Source organism: Myotis myotis, unplaced genomic scaffold (assembly GCF_014108235.1).
Source record: "Myotis myotis isolate mMyoMyo1 unplaced genomic scaffold, mMyoMyo1.p scaffold_m19_p_8, whole genome shotgun sequence".
Lineage (NCBI taxonomy): Eukaryota > Metazoa > Chordata > Mammalia > Chiroptera > Vespertilionidae > Myotis > Myotis myotis.
This window is the reverse complement of record NW_023416390.1, coordinates 46,854,091-46,874,715: the sequence shown is the minus strand read 5'-3', so window position 1 is coordinate 46,874,715 and position 20,625 is coordinate 46,854,091. Positions and strand designations below refer to the sequence as shown.

The 20,625-nt window shown below is 42.9% G+C and overlaps 1 protein-coding gene across 1 annotated transcript in view; it reads left to right on the top strand.

Moving 5' to 3' along the window:
- GAD1 (glutamate decarboxylase 1) overlaps positions 1 to 20,279 on the top strand; it is a 43,396-nt gene extending 23,117 nt beyond the window's left edge. The window contains exons 7-17 of the mRNA XM_036320856.1: positions 4,347 to 4,459; positions 5,598 to 5,713; positions 5,798 to 5,877; positions 6,101 to 6,155; positions 7,645 to 7,761; positions 8,909 to 8,973; positions 12,063 to 12,141; positions 13,198 to 13,347; positions 15,845 to 15,952; positions 17,962 to 18,051; positions 18,844 to 20,279. Coding sequence (XP_036176749.1) covers positions 4,347 to 4,459; positions 5,598 to 5,713; positions 5,798 to 5,877; positions 6,101 to 6,155; positions 7,645 to 7,761; positions 8,909 to 8,973; positions 12,063 to 12,141; positions 13,198 to 13,347; positions 15,845 to 15,952; positions 17,962 to 18,051; positions 18,844 to 19,017 — 1,147 coding nt within the window. The 3' untranslated portion in view covers positions 19,018 to 20,279. The remainder of the gene's footprint in view (positions 1 to 4,346; positions 4,460 to 5,597; positions 5,714 to 5,797; positions 5,878 to 6,100; positions 6,156 to 7,644; positions 7,762 to 8,908; positions 8,974 to 12,062; positions 12,142 to 13,197; positions 13,348 to 15,844; positions 15,953 to 17,961; positions 18,052 to 18,843) is intronic.
- The last annotated feature ends 346 nt before the right edge of the window (positions 20,280 to 20,625 follow it).

Genomic DNA, 20,625 nt, shown 5'->3' with positions numbered 1-20,625 from the left:
CTTTGGCAGAGTAGGAATTAGTGATATACTCATTTTTTTTTACCGTGCTATCATTAAGTGTGGGTAGCACTGGTAATAGGAAATAGTAACTGTATTCCTCAGCATAGTCTTTTTAAAAGAAATGTCCAGTATCCAAATGCAAGTGACAAAGTGTGAGGTATCAGGCTGCTGGAATAAAAAGCACATTTATGTGCATGCATTTATACTTGCCTGTGCATATATCTTGGAGTTGTATTCTTCCAAGCAAGGACCCAGTGAAGATCCAAAGAAAACTTCACAAATGTACACATACAACTCTCTCCTTCCAAAACAGGGTCACCAACCACAACAGTGCAGGTCGACTTGTGCCCAAGTGTAAACAGCAGCCTGCCCACAAGTAACTGAGCACCATACATAATCTTTATGGGGAGACCTATACCAGCCCTTTGTTCTGAGGTTAGGGTTTCAGCGATCTAGTGCTTTGTTTTCATAGAAATTACGCAGGAGGAATTTTCTAGGGGAGTTATCAGTCATTTAACACTGGGCAGAGTGTGAGAGCCTGCAGGAGGCCATTCTCGTTTGTCATACAAAAGCAGATGTGATACAAAGGACTGGGGAGTCTGACTCTGAAACTAACTGTGAGAGCTTAAAGCAAATCACTGAATTTCTCTGAACCTCATTTTCTTCTTCGGGAAAGTGGGGAGTAATAATACCCATCCTAGAGGGTGGTTCTGAAGACTGAAAATGGCACCAGATTCAGTGCCCAGTGTATCCAAGGTGCAGGGCACAGGCACACACTGAGGAAAGGAAGTCCACTCTGCAGGTGCTGTTGTCATTCAAGACCCTCCCCTCAGCCTTTTTGCTCTTTTGTTTGTCTCTCATCCTGTCTGGACACCGGAGGGCTCACTAAGCTCCTCCCAGATGTGTTCGCTTTGAAGGTGAAGATAGGCCGCCTGCCACAGCTGTAAGGAGGGGAGATCTAAGAGGAGTGCCAAGATGGTCAACGTAGAGAGTTATTTCTTTCTCTCACTAAAGAAGTTTCCAATTTGGCAGTCACCAGGGATCCGGATTCCTTGTGCCTTTTCAGCCCTATCATAGCACGTGGCTCATGTCCTCAGAGTCAGTCACACGATGGCGCAGGCTGGCTGCTGGAGCTCTAGTATTGCATCCCTGCTTCAGACCTCAGGGAGGATGGAGGGAGAGGGAGAGGAGGAGGAAGGGTCAAAGGGGAACACACTCTTTCCTTCCAAGGAACTTCAGAAGTGCCGCACATTTCCCACAGCTTCTCTGTAGCCAGAACTTAGCCCCATAGCCACCCTAGGGAGGCTAGGAAGTGTAGTCTCTGATCTGGGTGAATTGCCATCCCAAGTGAAATGGAATGAAGCAAGAGAAGATTGATACTGGTTAGCAACCAGCAGATTCTGCCACAGAGAAATGTAGCTTCTTAAGCAATTTGCCTAGGTTCTGAGTGAATCCCTGTGGAAAGGTGAGCTGAGCCACACAAAAAGGGCTGACTCACTACTCTACTCAGAATGTAGAAAAGCCTAGAAGTCTCCTTCAGTGTCACCCATGACTGTTCTACATCCTTACTTCCAATCTCATGTTCCTATGCTTCAACTCAGAGCTTTTTGCAGGTTTAGTTTCTTGTTCTCTGATTCTGAAATATGATCTTGTACTCTAACTGTAGCATCTAACCAGCTTCTTCTGAACCCGTATTTGACCTCTGATCTCTCGACTTTCTCTTCTTCCGTCTGTCATTTAGGGAAGGGCTACCTAACCCGGAGTCCAGGTTGCAAGAGGGGTGTCTCCTACAATTGTATATCAAATGATGTGTGTCCTCATTTTCTTTCTGGGAAGAGGGGCTATGGCTTCCCGAGGAGTCCTAAAGGAGTCTATAGCCCCAATTAAGTTAAGAATCACTGCTGAAGGGTGAACTTCAAGGCCTTCTATAAGGTTTTGGGTGCAGGCAGACAACCAGTTGTAAAGATGGCCCAGTGGGAAGGCAGGGTCACAGAAATGTCAGAAACTGGGAGCACCATGTCAGCCCATTTGACAGGCCTGGCTGAGGATCAACAGTCGTGAGCCAACCTATCTACTAGTACTTCTAAGAGAGGACATCAGGACTAATAATCAAGATAAGCATAATAGTAGCTATGAAATAACTGGTCCTTAAGACCCAGGCAGGAACTGTCAAACAGGATGCATCTAAGGCCAAGAACCTATGCTGGATTCATCCTCGTAAGCTTCTTCCTCAAGGTTGGGAGTGGTGTCTTATAACACATTTGTCTCCTCAGTACGGAAGCTGCTACCTGGCAGAGAATAGTCATTCAGTAAGCATTTCTTGAACAGAACCGAAGGAAAGGTTTATGAATTGAGAACCTGGCACAAAGAAGGAACCTGAAAAGGATAAGATCAGATAGTCTCATGATCAAACTCTCTAGATTCTTTTTCTTCTAGTCCTGAGAGTAGTGGTCTTGTTCCTTCCTGGTCCTTGAGTAGGAAGACGAATTCTAAGACTAAACCGGGGGCCTAAATTGATACAAATCATCAAGTGGACAAAACCCTGGCCTTCAGCTCCATCCCTTCTCCCTTCCCCATGTGGTTCCCGCCTGACCATCTAACACTGACTTGATTCCAACGCAGCTTCCATCCAGTCCTCGGTAAGGCTCTGATACTATTGTATATGATTCCATGTTCCTTGCCTGTTGTGACATTCCAGCACACACAATGCCACCAGTACCTATTCACCATGCAAACATGTTTGCCATGCCAACATTTCCAAAAGCCAGGGGCACTATTAGCACATTTGTTCAAGAATGGTGAGCACATCATGAGTTTGACTCTTGGTACACTCAGCAGCACAGGCTAAACCAGGAATCCTTCTCTTCTTCTTCCTTTATCAGGCCATCAGACATGAGGGAGTGTTGGTTGCTACGGTGATGGGGCTCAGAGAGAACCAAAGCATGATTGTGAACTCCAGAGGTGATGGTAACGGAACACATGATTTCCAAGGGTCTTCCTCCTAAATTTCAAGTTGCTACTAAGGAAAATAGACATATTCTTTTTATTTTGGAAACAAAATTCTTCTACCAACAGATATAGCCTGGGATCCTCCAGGATCTTTTTGTTCTCTTTTACAGCTATGTGATTAATTTGATGGCTTTTTTTTCTCCATGATTAAAACTTAGTAGCTTCACCTGTGTCTTATATGCAACCATTGTTATCTCATCCTTGCAAATAGCTTTTCTAAATCATGAAGCCAGTAAGAATTTTCATTAGTTCTCAGCATTGACATTCAGCTCAAACACCCTACCCAATGATTAAGTCTCGCCATATCGCTCAGCGAAGTCAATCTAGGCATCTCTCTTCAGTGAGCATGGTCACAGACTCCAATGCTTGAGAGGGTCAAGCAAAAGGAAGAAAGACAGAGAGCCTCAGAGCCAATAAATGTCTTTTTGTTTTCTGGCTCAGTTTTCTGTGGATGCACCTTCTTTGATGTCTCCTAAGGCCTACACTTGGCACCACGATCTTGTTTCAATGACTTGTCTGCCAGACCGTGTCCTGTTTTGAATTGCTTTGAGAAGAGCATGGCCTGCTGCTTTTAAATCAGTTTGTCAGAAGACAAAGCTAACCTACCAGGATATCTAATGCCCATAGTTAGCTGTTTATGCCAATTGACCATCTTCTTGTTATTTATAATTGGTAATTAGAAAATCATCGCTTATAATTATTCTTGACCGATATCAATTTCAGAGAACTATGGAAATATAGCTGTCCTTGGGGATTCTCAGTAGAAAAACCATGTAGGTAATTAAATTGAGATCTTTAAAACCTGGGTCAATATTTCCAATTATCTTCACAGTTAGCTTCCAGATGTTTACATTGTTTTTTAAAAGATAGAGTTTGGCTCTGGGTTTTATAGATTCTACAAGTATGAAATTGGCAGTCAAGATGTGTGTTTTTTTAATGCTGCAAACCAATTTTATATGAATGTTAGGATACATTTTTTTCAATTAATATTTGCATCATGCTACAATCTCAGAGGAGAAAGGGACCCAGAAAAGTAACTTTCTTTCATTCTTTTTCTCTGGGTGAACCACACTAAAGACATTCCATTTAGAAAAGAATATATTTTGTTGGTGAAAAATCATAGGGCAGGCACTTCACCTCTTTTGGTAACACAGACTGGTTTCTGACATTTTATGACTGGTGACCTAATACATTTCCAGGAAATGAATTGTTTTAGTGGTTTTGAACCTCTTTTTTTTCTTCTTAGATCCCAAGTACAAATATTAAAACAGTCATCTGTGTTCTTCAAATAAGTGGTTGACTTCTTTATTTTCATTCATTTTTTACCACCGTTCCAGGTTTACTTATGAAATTGCTCCAGTGTTTGTCCTCATGGAGCAAATAACACTTAAGAAGATGAGAGAGATAGTTGGATGGTCAAATAAAGACGGTGATGGGATATTTTCTCCTGGTAAGTTTCTGTTCTGTTTCCCTGACTCTCCTACAGGTTTGTAATATGGATCCTTAGGACCCTTTTGAGAATAGTAACCCACAGAGTGAGTTCATGGAAGAATAATGAATTTTAAAGATATTTTTTTTTGGATACTCTGCCTTCCTATCTTTGTCAGGGTGAAGGCTAGCAACAATGCTACCTTCTGTGTGTACTAACCAACAAAGGCAGTGTCTAAACCTATCCAAAGTGAGAAAGGCTGTGTCTAAATTATGCTAAATAATTCCAGTTTGTCAACAATGGTTTGATTTAAGCTGAGGATAAGTGAATCAAGGTTGTCAACTGACTAATCAGTTTCAGCCAAAATAGTTTATCTACTTTGATCTCTAGTTCAAAGGATACAATAAAAATTTTAAAAACAAGGACAGGAAGGAAGGTAGGAAGGAGTGTGGGACGGTGTCAGAGACAGTGTGATTGTATTCAAATGGAAAAGAAATAAGAATTACACTTGTCCAGGCAATTCAAGCAAACCACCAATTTGCCTGTGTAATTGTCAGGTAATTGATGCCAAAGCAATTCGTTTGTGTTGGCCAGATGTACCTAGCTACCTGACTTCTCCTTGTGTCTTTATTTAAGTAAACACAAGTTTGGTTTTATTTTCATCAACTTAGAACTCTCCCAAATGACTCAGTTGGGCTATTCTTGGAAGAGTATCCAGGCAATGTCACCGTTTCCTTCAGTAGGCTCCATAATTCTCTCTTTCTCTGTCTTTCTGACTCAGAGAACAAATTAATCTTCATTCAGTAAATAGATTGAGCAGAGAGCGGAAGCAGGAAAGTTGTAACTCGCCTCTCTCTTTACAGCCACGGCCACCTCTTATATGTCTGTCTAGGCTTCAGGTGGGGCAGGCACTGGAGTACGTGATGCACCTCCAACCAAATTGCCTAGATGGCTTTGGTAAGGAGTGTGACTACTATATTCTCTGGGAAAAGGGTCCAGAGGGAAGCCCTGGCATTAAGGAAGCCATCAAATCCTATCAGAATATTGTCCTTCCCCCTTTCTGACCTCCCTTGTCTCTTGAGACACCGATTTAGCCTTTGCTGTTAGAAACAATAACGAAGGAGTTGCAACACCACCCAATGTGTCTGCTTGCCGATAGGGGGAGCCATATCCAACATGTACAGCATCATGGCAGCGCGCTACAAGTACTTCCCCGAAGTTAAGACAAAGGGCATGGCGGCCGTGCCCAACCTGGTCCTCTTCACCTCAGAACATGTGAGTCAGGTGCTCTTGCTCGTGGATTGTGGTGTTTTCCATGGGACTGTCGAACATCTAACCTCGAGCCTCCGTTTGTTGCAGAGTCACTACTCCATAAAAAAGGCTGGGGCTGCGCTTGGCTTTGGAACCGACAATGTGATTTTGATAAAGTGCAATGAAAGGTAGGCAGGGGAGAGTGACTATTAGGTTCTTGATGTATGAAATGTGTTCATCTGTTAAATTTGTTTTATTGTGCTTAAGGACTGACTCAGTACAGTGTGCCAAGCTGCTAATGGTCTGTTGAAAATATCCGATTAAATTACTTTTTGCTGCGGCTGAAGTTTTTTTCATGTGCAGTCTCATTGATTTTTCATTTTCATTTCTCTCCTTTTATAACAATTACAGGGGGAAGATAATTCCTGCTGATTTAGAGGCAAAAATTCTTGAAGCCAAGCAAAAGGTATATACTCTAGGGTACATCTAAACTCTGGTGAATACAAATTTTTAAAAATACCTTCTCTCTGCTGTAGACAGTAAAAATCTTTGATAGTATAAGATATTATTTTATTGTGTTTCTAAAATTCTATTCTTATTTATATATTTATTTATTTCCAACTTGTGCGATGATTTGGCTTTAACACTGTGTCTATACCATATCGGTTTTTTGGAAAAATGAAAATTTCAGACATTAAACCTCTTGTCCTATCTTAATTGTGCCAGATGATTAGTTTTATGTACTTCAATAAATCTACTACCCAAGCACCACAAAGATACAGCCTATTGTGGGTTTCACTTACTTCTTAGGTACAATCTCATTTTAACAAGTATCATTTTAGCTTAGGATTTTGTTTAACAAAGTACTTCCATGCTCTGCCAGGTGGACCATGATACTTGGTGAATTGGCCTCAGTCAAGTCTATTAAACAAACAAAAAAAAATCTCATAGAACAGATGTATCCACAAGGCAGTGTCAGATAGCTGTCAAACCATTTGCCAACTCATTGTTTTGGTTACATTCTTGTGCCTCCTTCTCTAACTGTAGTTGTTTGCTGGGGTTTCAGTAGGGAATGGATGGAAATGTCACTAGGACTGAGCAAGGAGTAGAGGTGGAGCTGAGCTTCAATAACACGTAGGACTCACAGATTTCCCCCAGTCTCTCTGACGCAACTTCCTTGTTTATTTCTTGTTCACATCAACACATTTTACCACGTCCACTATTAGTGAAACAGTGTATAGACTGGCTTTAAATAACCAAGCAATGCTTCAGTGTTATTATTACATCAGTAAACTTAGAATAACACAGCTTCTAAACTGTACAGTGTCCAGATGCTATTCAGAACTACCTGCCTAACATTTTAACTTGTTATTTCTCTTCCCTGCTTTATTGTTCACCATAGACCAGTGGATCTCAACCTTCTAGCCCTTTAAATACAGTTCCTCATGTTGTGACCCAACCATAAAATTATTTTCGTTGCTACTTCATAACTGTAATGTTGCTACTGTTATGAATCGTAATATAAATATCTGATATGCAGGATGGTCTTAGGCGACCCCTGTGAAAGGGTCATTCGACCGCCAAAGGGGTCGCGACCCACAGGTTGAGAACCGCTGCCATAGACCTTGTCAATATCAGACTGTGTATTTTGCTTATTTGATTTTGTTTGCTGTCACTGTCCACTAGAACGTAACCTCCACGGGGACAAAAATCTTCATCTCTTTTGCTCACTGCTGTGTTCCCTGCGTCTACAGCAGGGCTTGGCACAAAAACGTCGCTCAAACACTATTTGTTGAATAAATGAATGAATAAGTAAATGTACTAACGAAGAACGGCCAGATAGAGTGTCTGATACCACAGCTGATCTGTGAATAAATGCTACTGCAATGCATCTACCTCCTGTGGAAAGGAGAGAGGTTAAAGAGACTAATCAGCCTGTCTCGCTTGCCTTACAGGGACATGTCCCTCTTTATGTCAATGCGACTGCTGGCACGACTGTTTATGGGGCCTTTGATCCGATACAGGAGATTGCAGATATATGTGAGAAGTATAACCTTTGGCTGCATGTCGATGTAAGTGCTGTGACGCACAGTGTGGCCCAGCCCATGGGGGGGCGCGGTTCTGCTTCGTGATTTGCCCCAAGCTTCTCCCACTGCCCAGCTGGCTCTCTCCACCACATTAGTTCCCTCCCCTCTGGCTCCGAGCTGGCGTTCACCACTGGGCACACCGCAGGCCTGTGCATCCTCTGGGATTCACCCACCCCCCAGTCGCTATCTCCTGGGATTCATTTTAGAATATGCTCTCTATCACCTTCCCAGGTAGCTTTTGTCTGCACACATAGCTGCAGAGTCGGGAAATAGAACTGATTTCAGAGGGAAAAAACATAAGGTACAATGAAGAAAGTGGCCATGAATCTGGACGCTCGGCTAGCTGCCTTCAGTCAGAGCCATCTATGACACGCTTTTATTTTAAAAAAAAAAGCATATTGCATATCTGGTGCCTGTAGGAAAAAACAAGACAGTGTATGGAAGGTGTTATCAGCTAAGAGATGTAGTCCCAAATCAAATTTTCCCAGGAACACAAAAGGTACATTTTTCACATGCCTGACTTGGAGTGTATTTTTTTCTTTTTTCCTCGCTCCATTCTCTTATGGATATAACTTCTCACAACTGGACAGTTGGATAATCTGCGTTACTATTGAACAAATGACTGACAAAGGCTGTGTCCCAAGCTATTCAGTAAACTTACGCACCAGGGTACCCACAAAATGTCTTGAAGTTGCAGGAGCTGTGGTGGGACGTCCCAGCCTGGCAGGGCTGCTGCTTTCTGAGTTTGCAGAAGCCCTTAGACTCCTACCAGGGGCAGAATCTGATGGCAGGTGCCCATCTGTGTCCCTCCCAGAGCCACCCTGGGGCTCACTGAGTGTCTCTGCCCTCCCGGCGTGCTCTAGGCCTTTGGATCTTGGCACCACAGGCTCAGACCAGATTTACCTGTGTCCCTCAGAGCTACTCCGACTTTAAGCTGGAGGAACTTTTGAAGACCTGACAAATGATGAATTACAACTGCCACTGGTTGAACAATCGGTGTGGGTTCCTTTTGTCAGAGAAGCTTATGTTTTTCACCATTTACTTTCTCATGTTTTAGTAGAGGTGTGGAGTGACTGGTTTGGATTCTTAAATGTCACGGCTCCCCCTGCCTCTCCTTTCTCTGTCCTCACAGGCTGCCTGGGGCGGTGGGCTGCTCATGTCCAGGAAGCACCGTCATAAACTCAGTGGCATAGAAAGGTAAGGGCCAGAGTTTGGGCGTCCTCCCATTCGGGCCAGCAGACATGCTGTGCCGCTGAGTCTGCTCATGTCCCCAACATCTTATTTCAATCTGACTGAGCTCAGTTTTGCTCAGTAGAGATTTATTGAGCAATTATGGTATGCCAGGCACTGGGAGATCAGCTGTGATTGATTTCTCAGTTAAATGAGTCCTCACCTCAATGAGTTTATAATTTAGAGAGAGAGAGACAAGTAAACAAATAGTTACAACCCAATGTGATAAGCACAACAATGAATGTGATTGCTAGGTGCTCAGGTAGAAGAGACGAGGAACCAAGCAGTGGGGAGATTTGAAGGCGAAATGAGAATTTACAAGGGTACATTTCACTTTTCTTTCTCATTGAGCTTACTGCTGCAAGAAGGGTAGGACACTTGGCTCATCCAACGTATTTATTTTCTCGTTCACCATTCAAGTTTGGCGAGTGTGCTCAGCTGAATATGATTTTGACCTGATTCCAATGTATTGATCCCAGTTGATCCCATTGATTCAGCAAATACTTACTGAGCACTTATCATGAGCCAGGAAGACCTGGATGTGAATATCTGGTTGCCTGCCTCTAGTCTAACCATGCATGGCACTTTCCTAAAAAATGTGTATCTGCTACATGTAGGAAAACACGGCAACATATGGAAGGTGTTATCAGCTGAGAGATTTACCCTCCCGAAGCTTACGTTCCAGTGGACTGGATGTTTATAAACAAAGAGATACTTCATCTATCTCAGAGGGAAAAAATAAAGCAGTTAAATAACAGGGAGGGACAAGGCATGCTGTTTGAGGCAATGTAGTCAGAGGCCTTTCTGAGGAGGTGACATTTCAGACAAAGGGAGACAGGAAGCAAGGATACGGAGAAGAAAGGTGAGAAGGGCAGGTGCAAAGGCCCTGAGCAGGAATGTTCTTGGCAAGTTGGAGGACCATCAAAGAGGCCAGTGAGGTTGGAGCAAAGTGCCAGGTGAGAGCAGACAAGGCTAGCGCGTGGACTGGGAGCGGCACCAGGGAGAGCGCACCTGTGGCTTCTCTCACCGAGGTTCTGTGACCTGTGCTGTGCCTCTTTCCCTCTGGTCCAGTTTTGAAAAGCCAGTGTCAAAGTGACCGGGACGGACTCTTTGCAGCATAGTCCTTGACTCTGTAACTTGGAGGACAGTATATTAAATATAGAAGAACCGGTCCAACTGTACTTTAGGTTTATCTGGCGATTTTTATTTTCCATCCTTGAGCGTAGGAACATTTTTCACTAGCCTTTTTCTTACCTAACATTTTAGAGCATGTATGTCTTCTGAAGGAAATTGAATCCATATCATGTCTTATTAGTTTCCATTTGTAGCAGCAAAGAGTCATGTACTTCAGACCTTTAGGACACTCAAAAAACCACTTAATTTAAGGCATGTTATGAGGTCTAAATATAATTTTGAATGGCTCAGAGATGAGAGCTATGAGAAAATTGATTAAATATGGCTTGACTCACTGATGCATTTTAATGAGATAAGCACTCAGTCAACTTTCCTTAGAACTTCTCATGTGTCTCTTTCTCAAAGGTTTTCTTTCTTACCCACTTAGAACAACAGGACCTCGGGCCTTTCTCTCTTATCTTTGAAACACAGCGCACACCCTATCGTCACACAATGTAGACCCTTTTCCCTCTAAAGGACCTAGGCAAGATGGAGAGGTTAAAAATTCACAGCAAGCGTTAGCTCTAGGGAAGCGGTTCTCAACCTGTGGGTCGCGACCCCTTCGGGGGTCGAACCACCCTTTCGCAGGGGTCGCCTAAGACCATCGGAAAACACATATATAATTACACATTGTTTTTGTGATTAATCACTATGCTTTAATTATGTTCAATTTGTAACAATGAAATTGGGGGTCACCACAACATGAGGAACTGTATTAAAAGGACACAGCATTAGGAAGGTTGAGAACCACTGCTCTAGGGAGAGAGTCAGTGTATTTTGGAGCCAATTGCTCTGTTTGGGGAGAACATCCTTAACATATGAAAGCGCAGAGCCCAGATGTGGGCCAGGCCATTGGGAAGGAGTCTGTAAACCACCGAAGCGAGTTACAAGTTGTAGTCATCATACAGTCTACTTAGTCCTTTCTGTAATGTCCTAGCTAGCGTGCTGCTCACTAACAGAGTGATGCGGTTGCTAGGAGACCGTGCTTGTTAAGCTGTCATTGCAGCCTAAACTGGCAATGTCATGTTCATTTAGCATTTGAACAAAGCTGCTACATAGTCAAAGTCTAGGGCTGCCTAATTGATCCTTGCTTTTAAGTGTCACTCCACTCACTACCTCATAAGTAGGTAGATCAGCATGGCCAGCCCATTTTATCCACTAAGCCAAACCAGCTAGGGCCTGGCCAGCCCATTTTATAAATAAGAACTGAAGGCTGAAGCAGCCAGAGCCTGTGGCTGAGAGGGAGGCAGGCTGCAGAAGGGTTAGGAACACTGGCTGTGCAATTAGACTCCCTGGACTTGAATCTTGGCTCCAACACTTCCTAGCTCTGTCTTTTGGGTGATGTATTTAACCTATTTGTGCCTTAGTCTCTCCATCTAAAATAGACAGTAGTTCCTGTATCATAGGGTTGTTATGAGAATTAAGTATTCCAGGCACAGTTATTAGCAGTATGCATTTATTAACTCATTTCCTCCTTCAATTCTGTTCCACCCACACCCCCCCCCCCATTTTACAGATGAGGAAACTGAGGCACAGAGGAGTTATGTAACTTGCCCAAACTAGCAAATATCAGAGCCAGGATTCAGATTCAGACAGTTTGGCTCCAAAGTCCGGAGTTTCGAACCATAACACCACACTGGCATAACGCCTGCAAAACTCCCACGGTAATAGGACACGCAGCAAGTTCTTCACGAACATTAGCCGTGATGAATAGGAGTTGTTTAGAAGAGGGAATCTGCCCCGTAGTACCCTGAGACTGCCTGCAAAACAGTTGTTTACCACCAGGCGTCGAAAACGTGGGCTGCCTAGGGTGGTGTTTTCCTTAAGAGGACAGTCTCTTGCTGATGCCTGCGCCTTCTCAGAGTGTCACATGCTTCTCGCAGGGCCAGCTCAGTGACCTGGAACCCTCACAAGATGATGGGCGTGCTGCTGCAGTGCTCCGCCATCCTCGTCAAGGAGAAGGTCTGTACTCCCTCCAGAGATGAGCTGGTGGCCTGCATACCCTTTATTAAAGTTTAGAAGGCACAAGGCATGGGGTCTTGATACAGTACTCGGTGACAAGCTCACACGATGACTGCCCCGTGAGGACCGCCATTGCTGTTCTTCCCTGCCTTTATCTGTTAGTCTTCAGCTAATCTCGTGCCTCCTCTAGGCTCCTGCCTTCCGCTGTCCTTCCTTGTTCAGGGCTCAGCGCCCTGTCAGTCAGGAACTCTAAGGGCATTATGTCATTTCACATTCCTTCATGTTTATACAAACAAAGTGAGCGCAATTGGAACCTGAGTGAGGGCAACAAAGTGGTCACTGGAACATTCTTGAAATTCTTAGCTTGAATTTGTGGCCTCAGGAGCTGAGATACAGATGGCCTTTACGTATTTACAAATGTCAACTCAGAGTAACGAGGACTGTTGACCAAAAGCTTCTGTAAATGAGTTAGTAGAGGACTCCCTCCCAGAAGCATCTGATAACAGCACCCTGCCCTTGAAGGGAAACTTTTGCACACTGAGGCAACCCAAAGAACCTGTCCCCAACCTGTAGGAGCCGGAACCTGCATGCGCGCTTTACTCCACCCCTCAGAGGGCCTCTGACTGCATGGCACATCCTGGAAAAGATCAAAGGACTTTCTAGGGGATGCTTTTGGGGAGGAACGTTCTTCCCAACATGAGACTGTCCCACCCACTGCAGGAAGTTTCTATCCCCTGCCCACTGAATGCCGTAGCACTTCCCAGACTGAAACAACCCAAAACACCCACACATATTTCCAAATGTCCCTAAGAGGGACAGTGGGGTCCTTGGGTTCGCATCTGAGACAAAAGATTATTTTCTAATGAGAGTGACAGAGGGAAAGGGGTGAAGGTTTTCCCGAGAGTGGTTTTAGAGAAGGACGAGAGAACAAGTGCAAGAGCTCATAAGACATCAGGAAGGATCCCTGTGACCCCTAGTCCAGCCAGCCCTCCTTCAAAGCCACCACATCTCTGACCTGTGGATACAGATTCATGCCTGTCTTGAATTGCATGATAGGGGATACTCCAAGGATGCAACCAGATGTGTGCAGGCTACCTCTTCCAGCCAGACAAGCAATATGATGTCTCCTATGACACTGGGGACAAGGCAATTCAGTGTGGCCGTCACGTGGACATTTTCAAGTTCTGGCTGATGTGGAAAGCAAAGGTAAGAAAAAGGGAATTCAGGAAATAGAGCAGAAATGTAATTTGCACAGGCTGGCAAAAGAGAGGCAAAGTTGTATCACAGATAACTCACTATGTGTTCAATCAATATCTAGATAATGGAGTTAACTGTATTTTCTTTGCGAATGAAGTCACTTTCTTTCTCATGTCAAATTCTCCCTTCCTCCATTCAATCTCTTCAGTTTGAATTAGCATGAAGTTTTTTTTTATAAGTTTCTCTTATAACAACTAAAAATGATGCTAAGATAAAGACTTCGACAGCAATCCTTAGGGATGCTGAAGTTATTTAGTGTAGATATAGAAAGAGATAAAGATAAAATTACTGCATTGATGTGAACAGAACCCTGGATGCCTTTATAAGGCCTCCAATCATGGAATATATTCAATGAACATATCAAAACAAATGAACAAAACAGAACAATTTTGGTTTTTTTATTATTGATTTTCACAGAGGAAGAGAGATAGAAACATCAATGATTAGAGAGAATCATTGATTAGCTGCCTCCTGCACACCCCCCACTGGGGATTGAGCCCGAAACCTGGATATGTGCCTTTGACCAGAATCGAACCTGGGACCCTTCAGTCCATAGGCCAACACTCTTATCCACTGAGTCAAACCAGCTAGGGCAAAGCAAAACAGTTTTAAGATCTGTTTAAATATGGCTTTCTCATTATTTGTACTCGATACACTATTCTGGAAAATACATACTTATTCCAAGAAATCCTACTGCTAGACTGAATGCAGGATCTGCACTCATCAGCCGTTCAGGTTACATTTCTGTGTCTATATATATATATATATATATATATATATATATTTAACAAAAGCAAACTACTGGAATTTCCCCCAAAATATGGGTGAGGGGGAGGATTACTGTTTAACTATTTGTTTCAAAAGTGCTTTTATGCAATCAAGTAAAGGCAGTTTTTATTTTACAGCTGTATACTGTTATCTATAATTTTTTTAATATATTTTATTGATTTTTTACAGAGAGGAAGGGAGAGGGATAGAGAGTTAGAAACATCGATGAGAGAGAAACATCGATCAGCTGCCTCCTGCACACCCTCCACTGGGGATGTGCCCACAACCAAGGTACATGCCCTTGACCGGAATCCAACCTGGGACCCTTCAGTCCGCAGGCTGACGTTCTATCCACCGAGCCAAACCGGTCAGGGCTGTATCTATAATTTTTATTTACCTACTGTAAATTAACTTTACTAACTTCCATGATTTAAGATTGGGTCTACCTAATACCAAAACAAGGCTTTCCAGTGAAATATCTAGTCACGTATTTCCTCTGTAGGAAGAATTTGACAAGATTCTTAGTTTTTCCCCCTGATGTAGCCATTGTGTCTTAATATATAAGTAGTCTGAATTTTATGTCTACCACAAAGAAATTGTAGGTATTTTAAACATACAAATAGCCATAAGCAACAAGAGGAAGAGCCCTGTCATTTAGAAATATAATAGCCACACTGTCTCAGTAATTTGCCTATTTGTTTTACCTGAAAATAACCCCTGAGCCGTCTGCTGGAAGTCTGGCTCCTTGTGAATCGGTTGCTGAGGGGCCCCAGGTGCAGGCTTGCTTCCCAAGTGGAAAGTGGCCTGGCCAGGGTGTACGCCTAGCGGTGACTGCTGCTTTGCCAGTGTTGGACCTCGCCCAGGCCCATTAGCAATCCACAAGCCCGCCTGTGCATCTGCTCTTGTTAACACTGACCCGCTCAACAGCCTCCACACTGCTGTTATTCATCAGCCGGGCTGGCTTTTGAAACTCATGCTCAACCAGTTCGTCAATAGTTGGAGCTATTGCAATCTCAGGGCATGTACTGAGACCAGTGGCTTCCCCATCTGCCTGCCTGCCTGTCAGCACAAAGGATGACTCTGTGCTGTGGAAGGTAGCCTGCCTGGGAGCGTGGGGACATGTTTGACCAGGACTCACTGCTGGAGAGGGTGGGTCTAAAGCAATGCTTCTCAAACTGTGGTGAAGAGCCAGTTACAATAGAGATGAATTGCTAGGAAAAAAACACGAAATGAAAAACATCCAAGGTATAAACACCAATTTTTAAAATTAGATTCAGTAGACATTAAAGTTATTCTGTCACATTGCTATAAAAGTTTCTTATTGCAAAATCTCAGTTTCTGTACTCATTTTATCATGGGCTGGTTACAGTTTATAAACTGAGTAGCAGTATCATAAAGCAAACCAGAAAATAGGTCCAGGCTGTGAATAACTAGCAGGAGCTAAGAGCCCGGTAGAGAGTTACTGCCCAGAGACTAGAGAGCCTTCGAAAGAGAGCAGGCACGCTTCGCTGAGCTGCGAAGAGGCTGTGCACAGTCAGATGCTGCTTCCTGTCCATCTCCGAGGATAGTCTCATGTCCATTTCCAGTAGACAAGGACAGCATGGCCTTCTCAAATGCCCATCACCAGTGGAAAAAGAACCTCTCACCAATAAACTCGATTTTTCTTTCTTTAAAACAGGGAACAGTGGGATTTGAAAATCAGATCAACAAATGCTTGGAACTCGCTGAATACCTCTATGCCAAAATTAAAAACAGAGAAGAATTTGAGATGGTTTTCAATGGTGAGGTAAGTTGTCATCATGGACTAGATATATAGCATTTTCAGAAAATCTGTCGAGGGAAGCTCCTAAAACCATATTTTCTAACATTGTTAAAAGCTGTTTCAGAATTTTCATTCTCATGCACTATTCATTTAATTCTCTCTGTGTCCATGAACTTTTCTTCCAGTAGCATTGGGATGACTTTTCCCCTTCACCTCTTTGCAGACAAGAGGTCTTTCCTTGGCAGGTCTGAACCCTTTATCATAAACTAATGTTTCATTGCACGGATTCATGTACATTGAAAGGAAATTAATGAGAAGAAATTTTTTTAAATATGTTTTATTGATTTTTTACAGAGAGGAAGGAAGAGGGATAGAGAGTTAGAAACATCAATGAGAGAGAAACATCAACCAGCTGCCTCCTGCACACCTCCTACTGGGGATGTGCCTGCAACCAAGGTAAATGCCCTTGACCGGAATTGAACCTGGGACCTTTCAGTCCACAGGCCGATGCTCTATCCACTGAGCCAAACCGGTTAGGGCTAGAAGAAATATTTTAATATCACTATTTGCCCTCTCTCTATAATAGAAGTATCAACCAAATTCACGATCAACCGTGACAGATTGAAACACACGCGTGCAATTGGCGCCAGTGAGAGCTTTATATGTATCACGCATGCGCGAGTCAGCTTAGCCTTTTATATATATATAGATTCTTTCTCAGTTCCAAGAAGCTTATAGGATGGGTATATGCTTGATTCCCAAGACAGGTTCTAAAGTGAAGTTCTACTTTACATAGATTCATTATGAGGAGAGCAAGGTACAATCGTGTCTGCCCTGAGTTCATCTCTACATGGTACATAATGAAGTACTGAGTGCCCGCTGTGTGGAAGTTTGGCTCCTCGTGAATTGGATGCCCCATGCCAGGAGCTGAGTTCTATAGCAGTGACCAAAAAATATACTGTCGCTGCCCTAACGGAGCTGGCAATTGGCTAAAGAATGTTTCTATCGCTGAATAGGAGCCAGTGTTAAATAAAAGAAAATCCACTCATAACCCAATATAAAATAACACCACCTACATCCAGCTTAGCCAATTTATTAGGCAGTCTAGACTAGTAGGAGCACACCAGAGAATCACCAACTGAGGAAGAAAGAGGCCTGTCAGCATCGGGGAGGGGATCTGAGCAGTTCAGATCAACAATACAGTGCTCATGCCCTTCACCCATGGGACCTCACTCTGATCATTTACACTATTTTAAATATTCTGTTAGCAGCTTTAAGACAAATGCAATGTCTCAAGCCAGTCAGAAGCAGGCACAATGACGGGAAACAGCAACAAGGAAGGAAACTGAAAAACTGTAGCAAGAATATGGAAGAACTGAAAAGCACAGGAGTCTTTAAGGGAGGGACACTAAAGAGTTCTAGGCATCACAGTTAGCCCTGTCTTACAGGTTAGAACCAGTATTAATGTTCTTTATGATAACCCTGAGTCATCAAGAAAAGATTCAAGCCCTAACCGGTTTGGCTCAGTGGATAGAGCATCAGCCTGCGGACTGAAAGATTCCAGGTTCAATTCTGGTCAAGGGCATGTACCTTGGTTTCGGGCACATCCCAATAGGGGATGTGCAGGAGGCAGCTGATCGATGTTTCTCTCTCATCGACGTTTCTAACTTTCCCTCTCCCTTTCTCTCTGTAAAAATTCAATAAAATATATTTTTAAAAAAGAAAAGATTTAATATCAGTATAGTAAGCTCAAAAAAACATTCACTTATCAATAAAATAAATAGTGTTTCGAGCATCTTCGAGATATGAGGCACTACAAAATGGCAAATGGATTGTACCCTTTCTTAAAACTACCCAAATATAATTATTTTTTAACATTTCACTGTTTTTTCTTGCTTTGTTTTTTTGGTGGGTTTTTCTGGTTGGGGAGAATTCCACCAAAGGTCCATAGGGGTTTGGCAGAAGCCTTCTCTCAAGTTCTCACAATTTTCTCTTTTGTTTGTATGTTTGCTTGTTTGTGAAAATCTCTGCAGCCTGAGCACACAAATGTCTGTTTCTGGTTCATCCCACAAAGCCTCCGGAGCATGCCGGACAGCCCTGAGCGACGGGAAAGGCTCCACAAGGTATGGCTCTCTCCTTCGCCTCATCTCACCCTTGGCATTTCCCTGGTGGGTCAGAATAGCCTTACTCTAATGTGTCTTCTAATGGGGGAGAAATAACAGTTAAAGACTTGGGCTGGTGGGGAACCAGCCTGTTACATTCTACTTGGGCCTGGGTTGTCCCTTTGCTGTGGTTCAGATACAACAGAAATCTCCGTATTCCTGTCTGAATACCATTGAGAAGGGGCCAGGGGCCGTATGCAGGGCAATTGAATTCTATGTACATTCGTAGGAACTTCCATATTCAACTATGTCTGTTACAATATCTTCTGCTAAATTCAAGGCTACTCTAATGCTGATTCATTCTGATTGTTGATTCTTTATCTAGTTTGCATATGATTGATACTTGTTGGTATATTTCATTTATATACCAACCTTCCAGCCATTCAACAAATATTCATCTGTGCCAGTCTGTGTGTGCCAGGCAGGATCTTGGGTTCTGGATTATACAGAAGCCTTAATTTGTGTAGTTGCCCATAAGAGGGTTTGTTTGTTTGTTTTTGATTTTATTACCATTGCTCTCTGACTGACTTTCAAAATTTCTGAGAGAATGTATGACTGGGTAGACTCGAGTGGTCATTAGATCTTAGCCACTGAAGAAACTGAGATATAAAGTATTTCTTTGTCTTTATGTCAGTGTAAACACAAAGGGTGAAAAGCAAACTGCTCCTTTATTCCCAACCAAGAAACTGGTTGCACTGGTAAAAAGAGTGGTGTTAATATCAGCCTTGAGTTTCGTTTTGTTTCCATCACAAGGTGGCTCCCAAAATCAAAGCCCTGATGATGGAGTCTGGCACGACCATGGTTGGCTACCAGCCTCAGGGGGACAAGGCCAACTTCTTCCGGATGGTCATCTCGAACCCGGCCGCCACCCAGTCTGACATCGACTTCCTCATTGAGGAGATAGAAAGACTGGGCCAGGATCTGTAGCCACCCGTAGAACATCAGGCCACGGGGATTCCTGTTCCCCTCTGGCACGCTAGAGCCACCTCGGCAAGTTGCTAAAACAATAGGCCATTTCACTGAGGGAAAATATAATATCTTGAATACTGTTAAACCTTTACTTAAGCTTGTGATAGTTAGCAGGAAATAATGTTCTTTTTAAAAAGTTGCACATTAGGAACACAGTATATATGTACAGTTATATATACCTCTCTCTCTATAGATATGTATGTATGTATAGCGAGTGGATGTTAGTAATAGATCACAGCATGTTCCTACTCCAAGACGATTAACTTTACCCGACAGGCCAAACGTGCTGCAAACCAGCTCGCCCCACAACCCCAGGGAAGATGTTCCTTCAGATGGTGTGTTGTAGGGACCAAGGGAAATGCTGTTAGCAGGAGTTGACCTTGTTGTCATTGTTGTCCCCACCTAAAGTGATGACGGATGAGAAAGCACCGCTGGTGACAAGAGTCACCCCCTCCCCATTAGTATCTGGTTAAGGAAAAATAGTAGCAGAGTCATGGTTGCAGGTGTGCTGTTGCTGTATTTTTAGAAATTCGTTTGTGTAGACTGTGCATATCTCTGTTGTCTGACCTTGGGGCGGAGGAAAAACACATGTAATGATCTAAATGACTGTTTAATTGTAGGTATATGAGATATTTGCTTATTTATATTCAGAGATTTACCGTGTTAAAGAGGTGTCTTGTATTTTCTTCCCATTCGTAATGTATCTTATGTATATATAAATGCAGTAAGTTCTGAAAACTGTTCATGGTATTTTCGTGCATTTGTGAGCCAAAGAGAAAAGATTAAAATGAGTGAGACTTGTACTTATATAAGAGTGCCCTTAAATGATTTAAGCCTAAGTTTACTGTCCCTAAGAGAATTCTGATACTGTACATAGAGCCGTATATATGGAAATCCCATCACTTAAACAAGGTCTGCTCTTCTGTTACCCCCTCTGTCTGGCTGTATGTCAGTGTGCCCAATGCTTTTCTAGTAACTGTTGGATAATAACTAGATCTCCTGTAATTTTGTAGTCGTTTGTGACCAATCCCTGTGACTTGCTTAGCTCAAACCTAAGGCAACATTTCCGAAGACCTTCTGAAGATCTCAGCGAAATGGACCAGCCTCACCTCTGTTTCTGAGGAAAGGAAATTCACACTGTGCATTTTAGAGTATGCAAGAAGAATATAAACAAATAAAAATACTCTTCATGGAGAACTGAAACAAAATTTTCTTCCCGTTTGTTTTCATGTAGAAAGAGAGATTTCCAATTATAGTTATTTGGTCACCACGGCCCATTCACTGTCCACTAGCTGACTTTAGTTGGTACTCAGTACCCTTACTAAGCTGGGACTCAACCTACTGTCATAGGTTCCCGAGAGCTATTTCTATAAAATCATTATGATAGTAATTTTTTTTTTTAATTTTCAGTTTAAGCCTGGGGGGGGGGGGAGGGAGCCATCTCTTTCTCATTTTCCTATTTGCATCTTGGAGTTCCAATCATTCAGTCACTCAACAAATGTTTCCTCCTCTGTACTAGGCACTGTTCTTTTTCTCACTGTTCCTTCAGATCCCCTCTGTAGGCCA